This window comes from Accipiter gentilis, chromosome 17 (assembly GCF_929443795.1).
Source record: "Accipiter gentilis chromosome 17, bAccGen1.1, whole genome shotgun sequence".
In the NCBI taxonomy this organism is placed as follows: domain Eukaryota; kingdom Metazoa; phylum Chordata; class Aves; order Accipitriformes; family Accipitridae; genus Astur; species Astur gentilis.
The window spans coordinates 16766019-16786345 of record NC_064896.1 but is presented as its reverse complement, the minus strand read 5'-3'; the positions used below and the strand labels follow the sequence as shown (position 1 = coordinate 16786345).

Sequence of the window (20327 nt, the reverse complement as noted above, 5' to 3'; positions counted from 1 at the left end):
AGTTGAGTGATAAAGGATTGCAAGACTTGTTACTCAAGAAGAAATCTCAGCCTCATTCACAGTTTGAAATGTTTAACTGCAGAAGCAGGTATAATTGTTTCACCTTATAAAATGCAGCAAATGCATACACCAATGTTTCAAATTCAAGTGTTTCTCTCGGAGAATGGCACAGCCATTTTCACCAGTTTCCAATATTCTCCTGCAATCTAAGCATGGCACTGGTGTAGCCCAGTGCGCTCCAGCACCTAGTGACTATGCCTGCCTAAAGCAAGCGTAAAGTGGGGCACTATCACTCCGCTCCAGCACTTGTACGTACTTGTATCCCTGCTCCAACAACTGTACCTAAGCTTGAGAAAAAAGGGGGCTGTACATTGCTGGCAGAAAGCAGCACATTGGTAAGGTCCTAGTGATGGTGTGAAAGGCAGCCCTGACATTTTCAGGGTGTCCTGTAGGGCTAATGCTACAAAGACTAGTAATGGCAAAGTGGATGTGCAGTGGGACCGGTCTGACTGCCACTATCTCCAGCTGGGCAGCATATGGGGACCACAGTGAACAAAAAAACCAAGGAAGACTTGTGTGATACAAGTGCTTGAGCAGAGTGATACTGCCCCACAGTCCTGCTGACTGGAAGTACGGCAGCTCTAAGAGCAGAAATGACTCTAAACTGTTGCTCAGTTCACAGGCCGGGCAGCCAAGGAGAAAACTTGGATAGTGCATAGCGGAATCACTTGCCTCAAGCATGAGCATTTAAACACCCAACTTGCATCAATGTCATGGCCACAAGGCAGAGCAGCATTAAGTTGGATCCGCATAACTACATTAAACTCTCTCAGGTAACAACAGTAAGGGCAGAATCACTGTCAGGCTGGGTATGCAGTACTGCTTCTATGCATTACAGACAGCAAGCTATACTTACGATCGTTATCATGAATAATTTGGAAGTTTTTCACTGAGGCCTGTGTGACTCGACCATGGAAATTTAAAACATAGGACTGGGTATCATCATTCCAGACTGGTGTTTTGTTATGGAGCTCAATGACACTCTCCGTATTTTTGTTCTGCCATCTTGCAAGAAGTGTCTCGTGTTCCTGCACACACCACAGATACACGCTTCAGTTTAACACTCTCACGAGATAAAAAATAAATTCACACACACATAAAAACCATTCATAAATCCTAGTCCAGAGACTAAACTGTCAACCTCAAAACAGCATCATCAAATGGAACAGAGAACTCTTGAGTTTCTTAACGTGAATGTGCATTTGAGTCCTTTCTACAGCTTGGAAAAGGTTAGTTGTATCTTTTGTTACCAAAACACATTATTATTTGTAGTGCTTTTGTGAGTCACAGAACTAGTCACACATCCCATTGTTCTGCAATTGTTCAAATACCTTTTGTTTTTAAACCTCTAAACCTTCAGAAATGCAAAAAACCAACTCTAACTGAAAAAGAATTCAAGTAATTTTTATCGTTGGCTGATAGTATGACTTACATTTCGTGGCCTGATGGAAACTCTTTCGTGGTCCATATTCATTCCTGGTATGATCACACTCATTTTACGAGGTCCTTTAAACCCCAAGACATTTGTTTCCTAAAAACAAATGAGTTCATCATATTCTGTATTTTTAAAGTTAATTTCTTCAACAGAGATACACAGTGGCAGCCCGGGGAAGTTATTTGTTAGTCAACTCAAAAAACATCTTGAAACTCCTACCTTCCCTGGCACTGCCAAACTTTCTAGCTTTGTCTTAGAAGCTCCAACAACAGGAAAAATGGAAATAGAGAGGTTTCCAAAAACACTCATAGCATTGGCTGCCAGCAACCTTAATACAATTAAAAAAAAAAAAAAATCCCTTTGTTAAAGAAGGATATGAACTAACCAGATTGCTTGGCTACTGCTAGGTCCCAAAATAAAGTAGTTGTAATTTAAAAATCATAAAATGCAGTCACACATTTTGATGAGAGACAAAATTAAATATATGGGACCAACTCTATTTAGTCCAGAGCCAGCACAAAAGCAAACAAGAAGAAGCTGCCAGTAAGAGCATCTGTTAGCAGTGCTGTGGTTTTCAAAGTCTTCAGATAATGTTATGCTTAGAGATGAGCATGGTAAAAAACAAACACATTAGCATGAATGCAAATTTTCAAGCTATGAAGGCAGGGAAAGTAAAGAAATAACATGGGCCGCAAAAATAAATCCATGGACAATACAGGTGCTTCCATTAAACATGATCTGATGCCTTTCTGACCAGCTTTTCACAAAAGCGCTCCAGTATTGCACTATCCTCTCAAAACACAATCACTAAAATCTAAATATGCCTAAAGTCTTATTTTTATCTGAGGCTTTCTTTTTTTTTCCACATAAGCAGCTAGGGCCAAGTATTTCAGTAAGTCATCATCTAACTTTTTCAAAAGTAGGGGACGATATTTTTCAATCCACTCAGTAAAACCTGATTGCCTATTTTAGCATTAACTCCAGTAAATGAAACAGTGACACCTCTGAAAGTCCATCTCCCCGTGTTTTGTGCTACTTTTTTTTTTTCAATTCCAGTCACATGCATTTTTTCCCCTCTACCCTTCCCAAGTGAAGGGCTGTGGAGGCACACTAAAGAATCTCATGAAGGAAATTCCCATTGGCGCTATTCCCAGCAACATACCACAAGATGCCAAGAGCTGGACACTCCCATTGGGACATTTAGAAGTGACGTACTCAGATGTCTCTGCTTTTATATATTTAATTAAAGCATCCTGATTTTAAGGAACTTTTTAAACCGTCTCTACTTTTGCACATAAAAATCCATGCATCTCAACTCACTAGAAACATTAAAAAATACCTGCCTAAATTTTACTTGTGCAGAAGTTTTGTCATCCATCAGACTTTTGAAATAACTTTGGTTGTTTCAGCAAACTGTGTGGAGATTTTACACAACTCATTAAAGATGCAAGAAAATTTCACTGAGTTATTTTGCCGAATACTGCAGAAGCAATGCAGGTATATTCATATATCTTCATAACTCCGTACATTAATGGGAAGATTCTACCTCTTTTCTGAATCATTTATGTCATGGCCTTTGGCAGAGTAAACCAGTGTTATCAGTTCACTTGGAAGCGTATGGTTCTGCATCATGGCAAGACTCAAACTAAAATGACTGCCAGCAGATTTTATAAGCAGGAGAGACTCAGCACCACAGAGGACAATTTCTAAGAAACGATTCATGCTTATGCTTATTTTCCAGTAACTACTGACAATTTGGTCTTCTCTGCAACGCCTTGCAAGCTTTTCTTCTCATCAAGCTGCAGTTATGCTATATATAATTAATTTAGATGCTGACTGGTTGAAGACATTGTTCAAGGTAAAATTAAATAATAGCGCTGAGTCACTCCCCTCCCAACAAGCAGTATTATCACTCTGGAAAAATAGGACTATATTCTTTGGATTTACTCAGAAACACTAAAATCAGTACTTCTGCTAAATGCTAAGGGAATGGTTTCTAGTTGCACATTACATCAGTCACCAATTATATCAAACATTTTATTGGCAAATGCTACCCTTTTGCTAAAAACAAGGTACAGAACTGAAATTCTACAAACACGGAATACACAAGGAAAACAGTAGGAACAAAAAAGGATCTTTAATTAAAAACAGACTCTTCCAATCTACCTGCATCCAAACAAAATTAATCCCCCTTATCTCCTGTCTCATTCCCTGCTTCTATTTCCCTCCTCCACTATTTTGTGTGTGTAAATTCAAGACTACAAATAGTATTATTAGGGGTACATAGGCCAAATTCTGATTTCACACCATTTTAATGCCACTGACAGTCTTGGTTTACATAGGAACTCAAAACAAGGGTTGTCAGCTTGCAGAGCCGTATTGACTCAACCAGCATGTCAATGATTTAAATCAGCTAAGGACTTGGCCAAGTATTGCTTAGAAGCTGCACTTTCTGCCTTAGCCCAGCCAATAAGCTGTTCCATGAACACGCGTCACAATAAACTGGACTGGAAAAAACACAGAGCCTCTCCCCAAGGTTGCTTTTAAAATCTTACACACTTTAATAAAATTATGTAAGCATTTTGCTATGGTGGCAATACCTGCCATGATAAAAGCAGCAAGGTGTATATCCCAGCAGCTCTCAGGAGAGTCACGATCTAATTACCCCAATTTTCTTTCAGCCACTTCCCTTTCTGGACTTGATTCACACAGCTGTGCCTTGTCCTTAATACACTCTGTAGAAACTATCATTCCATAGAAAGCCCAAAGCACAGAACCCACTACATTGCAGCACAATGCAAGTGATTGAGGCCCGAGTAGAAAAACATAGTTTTATTGCTTTCCTGAAACCTGAGTCACACCTCAGAATATCAGCTGAGCTCCCTGCCTTCGGAATCTGACGCAAGCTGAATTGTGAGATACTACGGATATAAAGGAATCCAGCACAGAAAATCCTGGTACCAATAGTACAGTTACACCTCACTGCTTCTTGACAAATTTTGCCAAGCGATTCTGAAATCAGCCATTAGGTGCTGCTGCAGTTTTATTAATATGCTAGCCTGCCATCAGCAGGGATAGTAAAAGTGGCTAACAGCACCTGATAAAACTCGGTCCTTGCACTAACTTTATTCCTGTTGCCTGAAACATGCCCTAAGATGACCTCCACAATGAGAGTTCTCAACACATTTATCCCACAGTTAACAACAGAAGCATGACCAGCTTCTGCCTGTATAAACTAGACCTGCTGAGATGATTCAGCAGGTCAGGCTCAGTAAGCTGGTGGAAGCAGGTACAGCTTGTTGTCCAGATGGGTACTTGATCAGATGAGCTGAGAGACAGCAAGAGGCATAGTGGTGCTTTCAAAGTATTGTTTATTGTAGTTTTTGCTGCAGGAAAAATCTCAAGGCAGGAATTAAAATGTTACCTTAGGACAAGGGTTTTTCAGGAGTGCTCTTTCTGGCATTCTTTGCTGCAGTTCTGCTGCAGCCAGAAACAATAATCTCACTTTAGCAAACCTGGCTAGTAATGAAATATCATTCTGACTTCCTTTTGTCCTCTGGCAACAGCACACCTGCCAGCCTGCTGCCTTTCTCCATGAGTATCAAAATATCAATGGAATGAGTCATTTTCTTATACAGATGTACAAGTTTTAAACTGCTGATCTCAAAATAGACATAGAAAAGCAGCTTATCTTAGCCACGTCCTCCAAACCCTGGCCATGGTTCTGTTCTTTTCAACATTCACACTTCTAATTACCTCTGCTGACCGTAACTCAGTTTTTTATTTGGTAACGTTAATGGTTCAAATGTCGTTACTGTAGACTGAAACAAGCAATGCCTAAAATTTTCAATACGTAACTTTTTTTTAAACTGTTTGTTTTCACCTTGTATTTCCAGTGTGCACCAGAAGATTAGTTGCCTGGCTCCAAGGAATGCCCTCCTACATAAACCAGTAAAAATACCTTTATTAAACATGTAAGTTCTCCTAGATTCCTACTGAAACTTCAGTCAAACTCTAATCTGACATCAAATCCTGGACTCTCTTGTTAAATCCTGTTATCTGGATTTTCTGAAATTCTCAAAGATTTTCAAATCCAACAGGAATGGAGGGATATGTGTGTGCGTGTGCCTGTCTGCAACCAGAGGCCATGTGCCTGAATAATAGCACATGTGAACAAACACACTATTTATACTACATTCACAGAAAAACTGCATCCTAAGCAGTAGGAAAAGAACACGTTAGCAGCTAATACTGCCACCCTTCAGTGCTCTCAGCACTTTGCACAGAAAGGATGCCTCTCTGCTTTCCTTCTCATGCGCAGAAGACTTCCAGAAGCATTGCTCCCCCCAGTCTGAAGCTGGCTTTTCCAGGAATGCATTCTGTGCGTATGCAGGGTATATGCGGGGCTGGCTGGACCTCGATCTCACAGATTTCCAGGCATCCTTGATTAGAGCTGGGCAGGAACTTTTCAGAAAAGTGGTTCTTGGGTAGTTTTATCAGAACTTGTTGATTTGTGAAGAAAGAAAACTTTCTGTAGTAGTGCGTATATCAATTTTGACTGGAAGAGTTTCTTGGGCCCAGAGATTTCTGGACAGAAAGGATACTGTCACCAAAACAATTAGTCATCCAGTAATCATGAAACAACAGCAACTGTGTTCCAAGTCTTGATTGTCTGCACTGCCCCTGACAAATGCTATTTACCAACCTATAAGAGGCTGGTTTCTCTCATTCAATTGAGTTTTGGAGTTTGTTTGGGGTTTGTTTGGGGTTTTTTCCTGGTAAAGAGGAGGATTAGAGTTTTATCCCAGTCTCTCAGCCACTGTGGCAGACCTAGCTGTCCAGCTACCTGTGTTCTGGATCAGAGAGGCCTCCTCCAAAACGCCATTACAAATGATCATACTTTAGCGCAGTAATTCCATGTGCACAACTCTTTCCAGTTCAGGAGGCTCCCTCAGATGGTGCCTGCAGGCTGTGAGGCACCATACCCCTTCCAGGGGGTTATGTAAAAGCTCCAACACCTTCTGACCAAAAGTGAGAACTGGGCAACCTGGTTCTGTGCACGTTTTTCAGCTCTACTTTCCACTGAATCTCCTGGTTTCTCTAGTGAAGATCAGCTGTTTGATTACATCAAAGCATGAATGCTGATTTACATAACCATAAGTGAGAAGGAAATTCAGTGTGCTATTTCAGAAAGTGAACTGCCATTTCTTGCGTATTTTGCCTGTGAGCAGTACTTACATAACAAATAGCAGCTAGCTCCTGACGCAGGATACTCGCCTCCAGGCTTGATGTTGTTTTCATTGGATTTACTCCATTGTCATAAACTGTAAACTTAGTTCCCATAAGATTTGATCTATCAAAAAAAAAAAGGAAAATCCAATCACCATTTATCAGTAATGCTGCTCAAGACATCTATCCTTTACTGCATTGTAGCCCCAAAGGAAAGACAGATAATCTTGAGCACAAATAGTTAATTCTAATCCCAACTAAATGGCAACACCTGGATTAAAGGCCATCACAAAAATGTAAAGGTACAGCACAGCAGAGTATACTAACGGTTCCTTATCATTACACTGGAGACTCTTCATGACATCTTGCAAACTAGTAAACTCAAGAAAGCAATAAGGAAATACTCAGGTGGGGTTACTTTCTTTGTTTGCTTGGGTTTTAAAATATGCTTACTGTCTACAAAACTATCTGCTTTCTTACCTGACTACTAACTCTATTAGAATACAGAAGTGATTTTTCATAAAGTTATAAATAAGATCAGTCTTTCCTATTTAAATGGAAATTACACCAAGGAGTGCAAAATACAACTTAGAACATACTAAAACCACATTATCCTCATTCTGTGTCTGCACTGCAGTAAATAGCACATGAAGTTCCAAGATCCACACAGGCAAATGGCAATTAGCAGCACAGTCCCCTTCCTCAGGCAGAGATGATCTAAACATACATTGAGATGCTCCACGTAGGTATCAACAACAGACTGATGTATGATGGGGTGACAGACAAGAAAAGAAATATGTGGTTCTGAAAGAATTCCACTAGTTGTAAATAACTCCAATTAGGATCTTAAGAAATGGCAAAACCAAAGAGATTTTCAGATTGTGTAACAGACAGAACTTCCATCCCAAGGTATATATATCAATAGGGGCTAGACACAATCTACTTGCGTACTTCTGAAAATCCCATTAAGATAAGTCGTGCTCATACACCCTTGAGAATCTGGCCTTTGAGCATTTAAGAGCTTCGATCTTGCTGACTTTTAATAAAATGTGATCTTGTAAGTACTTGAGACATTTTGAAAACATGCCTTGGATACTGGTGAACTTTAAGACCATTATCACATGATGTAGTCAAGCCTCTAATTAAGAAGTCATAGTGGCTTACAGGCTTCTTAATTTCAAATGAACTTTATATTAGATAAAGAAAATTCTTAGATGTATCAGTGTTTACCTCAGTTTTCCAATAAAACTCTCTCCACCCCGAGACAGGTCAGTTGGGTCTATGGAGATGAGGTAATTAGAGGTTTTACTCTTCTTTCGTTTCCTTCCAGCTAGCAGAAACACCTAAGCAGTGCAAAAAACCGATATTCTAGAATGCCAAAGGGGTTAGCACACACCACTTCCTGCTTTTATATCAGGAAACCATAGGCAATTTTTCTGTCTTCCAGCATCATTAGTGAAGTAACAGAAGGTCTCCTGGGACAAGGCAAAACTAGATAAAAATCTGGAAAGGTAAAGTGACTTCTCAACCACTCAGTTCATAATTTATGGTTTAAATAATTAAATTTGATCTATTTTGTTAAATGTTTCATTCTAAGTTGCTTTGGCTCTTCCAGCTGAATTGAAAATGTATGCTTTTCAGGCCACAGAATGCAGAGAGCCCCAGCTGACTGTCACACAAAGGTGCCATGCATGGATTATTTAAAGGGCAAAGATTAGACATATGAAGAAGGGCAGTAGAACAAAGTGATACTATTGTTTTGCTTTTGGAAGACTGTAGGGCAGATCTCAGTGAAAGTGAAAATACATTTTAAATATATTTTCTTTGTAAGACTTCTTCAGACTTTTAATAACTTTTTTATATTCAGATGCAACTGGTATGCCATTCAAGTTATTTTATGACCTTTTTACCATGCTCCCTTTCCAAGTGGAGGTAATAAGTAGGGTACATCCCTCGGTCCATTCCCTTCTTGTCTCTTGTGATTCTGCATTTGACAGTGACACCCTGTGGAGCAGGTCTTACGGCAAATTCCTCCAGGTCATCAACATCTATGAGAGGCTCATTTGTGGAAGGACTGGGGGCTGAGGCCGCTTCCTAAAACAGTAAGCAAAACTCAGGTTTCCTCAACTTTGATTTATGAGGCTATAAGTACAAAGGAATGACATTTGATAGAAGCTGCACTTTTAAAAAAATAAACACAATGGACATAGTCTTCTCCGTTCTGATTCCTCTGCAGCCTTGAAGGCAGCTTATCAAGCTAAGGATCTCTCCCCATCCAGTCGGTCAAGCTCCTGGCTACCAAAGGCTCAGGGAACAGTTCTCTGCACCACTGATGCTCAGTGTACAGACACATCTGGCAAAGTAGAACAGGGTGGATGCACAGGCAGAGTGCTGTAATGTTACAGAGCAAACCCTGGCTCACACCTTCCCATCTCACCACACTGTACCCAAGGACAGTGATGGCCTTTGATGCTGTCATAATTGCTAATACAATTGGAGGTGATTCTTTAAGCAATGTGAACCCCTCTCTCATTTTTAAATCCCCCCGTGATGGATGCAAGGAAGAAATAGGATAGGGAGAGACAGATTAAGCTAGATAGAGATACAACAGAGATGAAAAGTCAGTGCAGTATATAAGAGTGGAGCACCATCAGCTGTTTTAGCAAGAGCTTGTGGTTTAGAATATTTGAACATGACAAAGTCTTATTTAACGTTCAGATGGTAGCAGTGAGAACAGGGTGGGAAAATGCTCAGAAAAAGCCAATAGAAACAAAAGATTCTTCTGAGCACCTGCAAAAGGTAGAAAGGTAAATATTTACTGTTTACCCTTCTCTTCATTCAAGTTCAGACAATATTTGCTATTCTTTTCTCCAAGTCATTATTTTCATTGCTTGCTCCTGTGAACCCTGACAGCTATCATGGTAAATCACCGTGGAGATACTCTAGTGCACATTAAACACAAAACAAGAAAGCCAGGCCTATCCTGACTGCACTTTCAAATCACACAGTAAATAGCAGCCTGCATGCTCCTTCTTTGGCACTCACCCCTTACCTTATTGGATTTCTTGCTCGTGGCAGAACCAGGCCGGGTGTTACTGTTTAACTGTGAAGAACTGGAGCTGTCTTCATCTTCCTCATCTTCTTCCTCATCAAAATTCATGCTGCTTGAAATGCCTGAGGAGAAAGCAGCACACTTACATGAAATACTAATACATTAAAGCTGTCCATACTTGCCGGAAAATATCACTTATTATACTGTTGCACCCTTAGGCTCACAGGTGAGAGAGGGTGTGTGTGAGGGGGGGTCACTGTGCGAGGCAGCGTACACATACACGGGTGAGACAGCACCTGCCCTGAGAAGCCAAAACATTTCAGCAAATGAGAAAAGAAATATCATGGTTTCCATTCCACAGAGAGGATGAAGTTATCCAGTGATACAGGAGCAACATCCAGTCAGGAATTAAATTCAGATCTTCTTCATCCAATCAAGTACTTCAAACACAACGCAAAATCTTAAACCTGAAATTGGACCTGAGTGGACAACCTATCACAGCCACTTGGAAACCTTAACAACTGAAATACGAGCCCTTCTACAGCGCACTTTTAACTGTTCCTATGTGATCTGATGAAGAGCAGATCTTAGACTGATTCACATCAAGGAAATGTTCTCATGCATATTTATTTCACGTAAAAAACAGTATCAGCCCAGGCCAAAGGAACTGCCTTACAGCACTTAAAAATTTGACTTTACAAGAATTCAAAACCTCAGACATTTCAAAGGGAAACACAACTTTGAACATCAAATAGGACTTAGCAGCAGGAAGCGTCAATGGTGGGACATTTGCCAGGCCTAGTTTTTCAAGGAGTATCATGCAGATGAAGCCACCCTGTATTCAGGTTCAAACTCTAAGTTCCTCCTATTAGAGGCTATCTATGCAATATGTTTTCCTAAAAATAAAATAAAATAAAATAAAAATTTAAAAAAAAATAAAAGAAAACACTTGGTCCAGAATTTCCACTATAGGTAAGCCCAATGCAGAAGGATAAATGAAATGCAAAGACTTCCAGAGCCAAGCAGCATGGGCATAATTAACTATTTCCTTCTGTACTTACCAGGAACATGATCCAGGGCGACAAGACTGGATTGGGAGGTGGAAGAGGACCAGGATGTATTTGCATGGGGATCTGGGAAAGGAAAAAATCCATGGGCTTGATTCTGCAAACCCGTGAGTAAGTGAACAAGCCTAATTTGCCAACAGGACTCTGCACAGGGCTAAAGGCTTACTGGATGGGGCCATAATGCTGCTGCCTGAATTCTCAATTACGGACATTTTATCTTCCTGCACAATCAAATTCACCTTCTACCTGCTTATACCAGCTGTCACCTTTTTTCTTAGTACTTTGAATAAAGTTAAAGAGCCCTGGATCACAGAGCTGAAGCTTCAGAAAACATCATCCATGCTAAACGGTTGTGCCACAAACCCTTCTGTCCACGATGTGCCCTGCATGGTAGGTTTTTGGCCTACTTCTGCATTCTAACACACAAAAAATTAAAACTGATCGACACAAGTGATATACAGAGACTCTACACAAATATCCATTCAGTAACATTGAAAAAAGTATTCAGACTTATATTCAGATTGCCTAAATTCTACCTAAATCCCTGTGCCCAGTGTGTCCTCACCATCTTTCTCAGACTCTCTAAAGTGCTCATCCAGGACTTACAGGGATACGTATAGAGATCTTTCATGTAGCTTAGTCTTTTGGAATATGAGCTTGGTCTGTAACAAGCAGAAACTGAACCAAACTAAGGTACAGAAATATAAACGTTAGAGATAGTATCAGTAATGGTTTTCTTCAGTTCAAATGTTGGAACAGAATGAGAGAAAAAAAAGACACCAAAAAAGGCATTTATATACTTTTTACATTATTGCTGCTTCCAATAACTTCAATGCTTTTGACACCAGATGCACACTGGATAATGAAACACCAGCAGAGTAGTAAGAGTGAGTGTATAAAAGTTAAACAGAAGCATATGCAATGCCTGTATTCCATTCAGCTGTGCCATGAATGGTCTCGTTATCCACTTCTTCTGGACGTATACCACACAGTATGGCAGCAAAAAGTTTCAGTAGGATCTAGTTATGCAAGGGAGGCCTGAGTTCACAGATCAATAGATATTTTCAAAGCCTGTAGAACTCGCGCATTATTAATCACACACTCATTAATCACAAGCATTATTTCTTAATAATGACAACCACATTCTAGTCAACTATGCATGGGTAATAGAGACAGTCCATCTCCTCAGCCGGCAGCTGTGCAATAAAGCCATACTTCATACGCACAGACATAATCAGCTTATTTCTACATCCATGCTCATTATTTCACCACCAATATTTTGGTGCTGAAAATTCCCTGCCAGCCTTAGAAAAGTCTGTACTCATGATCTGCGGCAAAGAATGCTTCAGAGAGGTCCTGTTTTGTTTCTGAACCCAGAAATCAAGTCTATCCCTTCCCTAAATCTCAAAACAGTAATAACTTCAGGTGGCAAAGAAGAACTAAGACCAAATTGCTCATTCCAAGTCTTTAGAGACATACAGGAAACTGATAAATGTGAAGACTAAATGTTAGTTATTCATGTTAAAACTTATGGAAGCCTGGCTCTGTCCTAGTGACTCATTTGCCAGAGAGGGACTCTACATATTAAGAATTCTGAAATCAAAAGGACAAATATTTCCTGCAGGAAGAAAATTATTCTAGTATGGCAATTTCCAACAGATGGAGAAATCAAATAAAACATTTGGCATTTTCTTGCAAGTGGCATATTCTTTTCACGCTCAGGTAGCCTATAACCCCTCGTCTCGAAACAGAACTTGATTCATTGGGGAAGTAGAGACACATGCTGAGAGAGGCTTCTCTCCACAAAGTTAGTGTCAGAGAGCAGAATGAGCACAAATCAGGGCTTCGCAAATCTGGTGGGACTCAGCCTTTCCCATTAGGCCAGTTACCATTTATCTCTGTGTTTTTCTCCTTTTGCTCTTATTCCATGCAAGCAAAGGACTGATGGGAGACAGCAATTCTAAATGCTTTTCAGACCAACAGAGACATGGCAGTGAGGACATGCCACAAGCAGTGAAGTGGCAGTGGGAATCCACATGAAAAGGCCTACATAAAGTTTCCCATGAATACTGCGATACTCAAAACTTTCTAACAAGCCTCCTCTGCTGGTATAAAGTGGCAAACCATAGATGCATAGTTAAAGTGTTTTATGGAGACACTGCTAGTTGCAGTCTTGTCTTAATACCTTTCTTTGTGTCTCAGAGCATAGCTCTGTTGTTAATAAAAATGAGTAAACCTCAGCATTCCCATTTAAAAAAGTAGCCCACACACACCTTGAAGCATACTAGTGATCCACTCTTAGTAGTGTCTGTTCTGATCAGGAGTATACTCAGACACGGTAAAAAAAGGTTGTATCATATATTTAAGAATATGAAGCAACAAAGCAAAGCAAAACCAAAACCAAATCAAAACAAAAAACCACCACCCACTGCTTCTATTAAAAAATAAACAAAAAACTGGGGAGAACAAAAATATATCTTAACCTGGAAAAACCATCAAAAATAGAAAGGACCCCCAGAGTAAAAATCTGAGTGCTTTGACCTAATTTGAGAAGTCTGTTCATAGTTTTTAAGTCAATCAGCTTTAGTAAGTAGTGTGCTTGATCATTAAATATTCTGAGCCATGGTCTAAGGCAAGACAATCACCACACAGATCAGAACTTGTTAGTCATGCCAGCATCCCCCGGACTCAAATGCCCAGGAAATACCACACTTGGAGAAAATCTGCCCATTTCAGATGAAGTTGCTCACATCTGCAGAGTAACGTCCCAGAAAAAAATGAAATAGTGAGAACTGCTCTGCAGACAAGAGGCAAGCATTTAGGTATGAATAGACTATTCTAGATGAGTCAAGTTTGCACTTACATTTTGCTCTTTATACACAAAGAGTTTATTCTTAAAGCATCAGAGCACTCTTGGCTTGAGCCATCTTTGCTTCAAAAGCTGTACACTGAAGAAGAACAACTCCAAAGCAAATGCCTTCAGAAAAAGCTTTGTGAGGATTTTAGGATTTTTTTTTCCTTCCTACGGTTAATGTCTAATGAGAGATAGGAACAGTGCAGGAAGGAAGAGACGGATGCATGAATGTGTACATACACAATCTATCTCCCAAATCATGCATGCCTCTAGAAAAAAAAAAATAAAATACCAGCACATTTGAGCACTATGAATGGGAAATGCTGCAGAATACACAGTGCTGTAACTTTCACCTCTGCAAGCATGAATACACATTATGAAAACACGAACAATATTTAACTGACAACACAACTGAAATTAATATTGTGGTTTGAGTGTTGCTATTCCACACTCTTTTTTTAACCCTCAAGTAAGTGATTTCCAGAGTTGTACAATACAAAAATGTGAACAGATGGATAAGAGCATGAGATCTGCCTGGTACTTTAATAGCAGCACGGCACTTCAGATGGGAAAGCCACATCCCAGAGAGCCTGGAGACCTCTAGTTCTTTGGGACAAGAGAGAATTTGGGGGAGGGGGTTCCCCCTGAGATAATAGAATAGAGCCTAACAGGCTCGAGGAGAAGAAAACACAGAGTAACAATCTCTGCTTAGGCCAGGGCTGAGAGCAAGAATAGGAAAAGGAATCAACGTACATAAAGCAACCAATGAGAACATGAAGGCAGCTTTGGCTACTTACCTTTTTTTTGCATTGCTGTTCTAAGATCTTGTTTGTTTTGTTGTTGTTGGCCACTAGCCATTTTCTCTCCATCATCTTCATCATGGCTAGACTGTCCAACGGTGAGAATTTGCACTTGACTTCCTATCTTCTGAACATCATCTTGAAAAGCAGCTGGGCCATCAATCCCTGTCAGACAACGGCAAAAGCCTTAGTTGTCTTTGTCTCAAGAGAATTGCTCACTCACAAAAAGCATCTTTTCTAAGAATCAGAAATTAACATCCAATAATCTTTCTAGACTTCAACAAGACTAAACTAGCCTCCAAGGCAAACATCTTTCTTCCCACATACTGCACTAGAGAATCTCCAAGAGGTGATCAGGATTTCACTCTTGCCCTCCTTAACCCCAAAGCACAACCATCCATGCACCAGAAACACTGAAAACTGAACAGAAAAGAAATTTACTGGAGACGACCAACAAAGAAAACAGATGCAGCATTCATTAGGACACACAACTGGTCCAGAAACAGATAAGCCTGAGCCCCAGATTATGCCATAACCCCTAATAAACAACACTGCTATTATGAAACCATGCTTCAAAGTTTTAGAAACTTGGAAAATTCACAAGCAGATCTAGCAGCGTATACAACAGGATGAGCAGCACATTAGCAAGCCTAAATATGCCTACTGAGTTAGTAAATTGCTATACAGTTAAAACATCAGAGTGAAACTATAAAGAAGATAATACATATTCCCTGGAACCTCCATCCTCCGAGATGCTCAAATCCTGACTGGGCACGGTCCTGGGCAACTTGCTCTGAGCCAGGATGTGGGACTAGACAGTCCCCAGAGGCATCTTCCAGCCTCAGCCATGCTGTGATTCTGTGGCTTCTGATGACAGCCAGAAAGAAACTATTTACTCCTTACAGCTGTAAATCACCTCTGAAGACAGAAAAATGAAAATACAGGGTGGGGTGTGTTCTTATCACAAGCTAACTTCATTTTTTTTCTTCAGGGCAGCAAGTTAAAACATCAGATTGCAAACGTACTTCAGCTCTTAGTTAAGACTTAGTGCTGGTATATATTACTAAATTAGCTATATAAAAATGCACTTTTGCACCAATAAAAATAGTAAAATTATCATATACAGATATAGTAAATAACTTAAGCCTGTATACTGTTGCTGGTTTTAAATTTTTGTTAATAAGCAAGCAACATTGTGCAGAATTAGCAAGCATTACAACGAGCTAGTTCAGTAAAAGAATATGGTGCTTCGCACACCAAACAGAGCTGACTAAATCCTGTAAGAAGGAGCTGTAGGGATTGGGATTTCTTGAGACTGTGATCTGTAGCATAAGTCTCCAAGAATACCATTTCAACCTGCTTTGCCAGCAGCTGTCAACTTGCATTAAAAGACAACCGGATTATACATTTAGCATGCTTAACTGTACTTAGTCATACTTGCTGTCACCGCCACTGCAATATGAAGCATAAGTGGAAAAGAGAGTGGCCCACACCCTCAGGAACAGCACTGGCTGTGCAACTACCTAACAAGATGCAGTCCGACACTGCAGAAGTATTAAATTCAGAGTTCAAGACCACAAGAAATTACTGACCCATCTGCATCACACAGACCCTAATCTGGCAATTCCTGCACCAACCCTGTAAATTCTGATTTACTTACAGTAAAACTAACAACAACAGCTAACAACAAATAAACAATCTGTCCATCCAACCTTGAAGGATTAAATAAAGTCCACAGAAATGTTTCCCTCATCTTGGTAGAATGACAATTTCAGACAGAAGCTCTGTGTGATGCAGAATGAACAGTATAATTTCCTATGTTGCAGGTATAATATGGCAGTGAACAGAATAGCATTTTTCTTAAAAGTTATCTCAGGATAAGCACTACAGCAACAGTGCTCTAGAACAGACAGGTAGCTGCTCAGATCCACAGTGGTATTTTTAACAGCTTTAACCATATTAGCCATTATCATTAAAGCAGCTACCTAAAGTTCTTGCCTTAATACTCTGAATTTCAAAAGTATTAAGCATCCATGAGTTCAACAAGATGCTCATACCTCATGCATATCTACCTAGCCCCTCATTAAGCTTTGGTCCATACAAACCTAATTTTGAGAACCCATTTCAAAAGGAACAAAACACCTTAATGCTTCTTCTTCAAAGCAGACACTGACCTGCAGCAAATTAAATGCCTTTGACAGCATTAGCCATTGCACTGAGGCTGCTTTTTTCTGATGCCTGCAGAACATCTGCGCTCACATCCCATGCCGTCAGGAACATCACGTATTATAGGCGTTAGGACAAAGGCTACACTAGCAGGTCACACTTTTAGAGAAGAAAAATCAATTTCAGTGTTCTGAAGAGTGCATCACTGGTAGAGTGCGTTATTAAGCATTATGAATGGTTCCACCAGTGACCCCATTTAAGGGAATGAAAGACATAGCCAGACAGAGGAGGCAGGGGGCAGGGTGGGAAGACCCTCTGCTGCATTAGAATACTTTAAATGGTTCGTGGAAAATGCAGCATTAACTATTTAATACTTGTGTGTGTGCACGCATCTTGATAGCTATATAAGCATGTGTAAAACAGTATTAAATGCAAGCATACATACATATTTCTTTTTTCTATATCATGAGGTATAAGTGTATCTTAATGTCTGAAAACACTTCCAAGCTTGTGTAATCGTGGTACTCAAGGTGGATCTCTCCCTACGCTCTCACTTTCTTTGTCTCGCTGACTCCTTTTCACCCACTTACTGGGAGGATGGTTCACTGTGCAATAAAACAAACCATTCATGTCTACAGTTATAAATTTAAGGACAGGGTCAAAAGAGGCAAAGAAGCTGAGTGGGCTGTGCCAAAAAGAAAGTCATTATTACTACATTCAGCGTTTTCTACAGCTTCTCCTAAAAATCAGGTAGAAAAAAACCTGACAGAGATGTCCTTGAATACCTGCTAAGAAGAAAAGGGAAATTTTGAGAGGCAACTGTGAAGGAGGGCAGGGAGGAACCCCCAGAATACCAGTCCCTTCAGTAAAGGCCTTCTAGAAGACTTTGACATGGGCATGCCTCAGAGGAAACTCAGAGGTACCAGAAATGAAAACAAAGAAATAATGAAAAAAATGCAACAGAAAATTGGCATTCAATGGCATTTCCATCCTATAAACTACTATTTATCAATGCCTGTATTTGTTAGCAGATAAAATCTTCTAGGCAATATTTATAAATAGACAGTACCATGCTCTTAAAAGCTGGTAATCTAAACTACCATGTAGAATGTTTTAAAATCTTAATTCATCTAAATTCGAAGAAATTCAAAATACATAATGTGGACATGTACTTAACTTTGATCTCAGGTATGGGATTTTTAGATAGGATTTTTTTTTCTTTTGCTTTAAACACACAAAATGTTAACTATCTACACAAAAAAAATATTACAAGACCCAGGTCTGGAATGAGGGGAGAGAGAAAAAGGTATGGAAAAAATAGAGAAGAAAACTGCTACTGAAAGCCTTGGGAAAGGAATAAAGTGGCAAAATTTTGCTTAATGTTCATGATGTCTGAGAAACAAATCTAAGCTTCTGTGCATTTTATGATACCACATTATGCCTGTTTGAAACTTCAGCTTCTAAAGGATGGACCAACAACCCAAAATCCATCCAGTGTCACTGGATTTAGTAATGACAATACATTTCAAGGATATGAAGTTCAGACCTTGTTTTATTGTTCCAATCCAGCAATTAAAGGAAAACTTTTTACGGGAGGGTCACCAGGCATACATTTCTCTATCCTACATGCCCAGCAGCCTTCTGCTGAAAAGTTTCCAACCATTTGGATGTGTCCTATAGATAGACACTAAAATGAGTATAGGTGAACCATCTTAGTTCTACTAGATATAGTTATCAAATTTCTTTCTCACAAACTAAGCAAGTACAGACTACATGGGATGGAGCCTACAGATCCTGAAGTATATCCCTCCTCCTTGGCCCTACAGATCTAGAGGTTGCTGTGGGGCGATTTCTTCCCCCCACAAAATAGCCCCAGTAAAGCATTACAAGTGCAGTTTTGAGTATCCATTTGAGCCTCACGCATTTTTATTTCAGCTTCACAATCTTCAAAATTATTTTGCAGAAAAGAAATACATTTCCTAACCCTATTTGCAAGTGGCAAACTAAGGGTATAGTCATGCTGAACACAAGGCTTAGATCAGTCTGTTGAATACTCCTGTCTAAACCAAGAGGTCCGAGTGGAACTTCCTCTCAAAACTGGATAGAAATTAAGCATTTCTAGACACCCCATCAGAGAAATTCTCAAAGTCATCACAGTCTAATGACACTGTAATATTACAGCAGAATAAGAAAACTGAAGACGCTAGGCCAGAACCACAATTTTTATTATTTCATTGCTCAAGAGATAATCAAGAAAGTGTATTTAAAATTTTTAGGGGGTGGAGTGGTGGGGGGAGAAGGCCAAATGGGAGAAAAAGACTACATACTACCAAGCTATGTATGACCAGGGAAAGTTCAGAGAGGCAGCTCTGTGGCCACCACAGATGAGCATGAGACCAAACATGAGGAAAGAATTTGCTATCTGACAATAGTGCATGGTACACAATGGTAGTCTTGAAAAAATTAGTTACACATTAAATATGTGACAAACTACCCAGCAGCAAATTACAGGCATAAGCATAGTGAATCAGCTCTCAAAAACATTATTTAAATACTTGACTATATACTACGTGAATCCCCAGTAACTGGATCTTGTAGGAGAAGAATCTAATTGTATTTATACACATCATGTTCCTCTCTGCATGTATTTGTACATGCAAACTTTTTGCAGTGAAAAGATTTTCAGCAAATGTTATCTCCTCTTGTTTCTTTTACATGAACTTGTAAGTACAGGAAAGAATGACTAACTGATTACTTACAGAGAGTCTTTACTGCACCTAGGACACCATGAAAAGAGAGATTTCTAAGTTATTTGAAAATAACTGTTATAATAAATTAAGAATTTCTTCATAGAACATTTGCAAACTAAGAAAGAAACTAAAAAGAAAACTATCATACATCAGAGAACTAATTGAGCTCAGTGATTGAATGGCAAACGAGATTACATATCAGGAAAGGAACACAGCATAGAAAACAAGTATTTCTGTCCCTACTTATCCAAATGAGGAATTGCTGGATACAAAAATTCTTGTTCTCATTTTATAAAGCATTTAAGACACAAATTCAACATATGAAGTCAGGCATATTGCTCACAGACTAAGTTTTAAGATTGTGCTTAGGTCCTTTGCAGATCAGATCTGAAGAGTTGACCGAGGTCAGGCAAGGGGTCTCTGGAAGAAAAAATCTCAAGCCACATTTTCTGACCTAAGTTACATACAATAAAGGTTCTACAACAAGTATGTCTTTCCTCTACAAACATGCTGATAGCAAATCCAGGCACACTAGAAAATTTTCTCCTTTTTTTTTTTTTTTTTTTTTTTTTAAAAAACATGCCTTCAAAGGCAAGATACAAGGTTAAATAAGCCCCTGGTCTGACACAGAAGTCATATCCACATGGATAACACTCAAGGCTACAGGCAGCAGGAACACTGCAATTGCTTTTCAAGAACACTGCAGAGCAGCTCCTTCCTCCAACTTAGGGATGGCAGCATAACCCTTCAGAGGCCAGCTGGCCTGCTCCGAGGTCAAGGACAGGGAGTCTGTCCTCAGAGAAATCTGTTATTAGACTGACACCAGAACAAATAGCATTTCTGTCCTTTAAAGAACTTGGCTTAAAGCAAACCCTGCTTCTGCTTTTATCGCCTCAAGTGATCTACATTTTAAA

At 39.6% G+C, this 20327-nt stretch overlaps 1 protein-coding gene across 7 annotated transcripts in view; it reads right to left on the bottom strand.

The window, feature by feature from the left end:
* TUB (TUB bipartite transcription factor) overlaps positions 1-20327 on the bottom strand; it is a 168886-nt gene that overhangs the window by 10859 nt on the left and 137700 nt on the right. For 4 of the 7 annotated variants that reach the window (XM_049820653.1, XM_049820656.1, XM_049820659.1 and 1 more), the window contains 8 exons: positions 14495-14662; positions 10838-10909; positions 9777-9898; positions 8627-8818; positions 7955-8067; positions 6734-6848; positions 1493-1591; positions 917-1088 (listed from right to left, as the gene is read on the bottom strand). In XM_049820653.1, coding sequence (XP_049676610.1) covers positions 917-1088; positions 1493-1591; positions 6734-6848; positions 7955-8067; positions 8627-8818; positions 9777-9898; positions 10838-10909; positions 14495-14662 — 1053 coding nt within the window. The remainder of the gene's footprint in view (positions 1-916; positions 1089-1492; positions 1592-6733; positions 6849-7954; positions 8068-8626; positions 8819-9776; positions 9899-10837; positions 10910-14494; positions 14663-20327) is intronic. The other 3 variants (XM_049820657.1, XM_049820658.1, XM_049820660.1) reach the window with 1 other exon arrangement.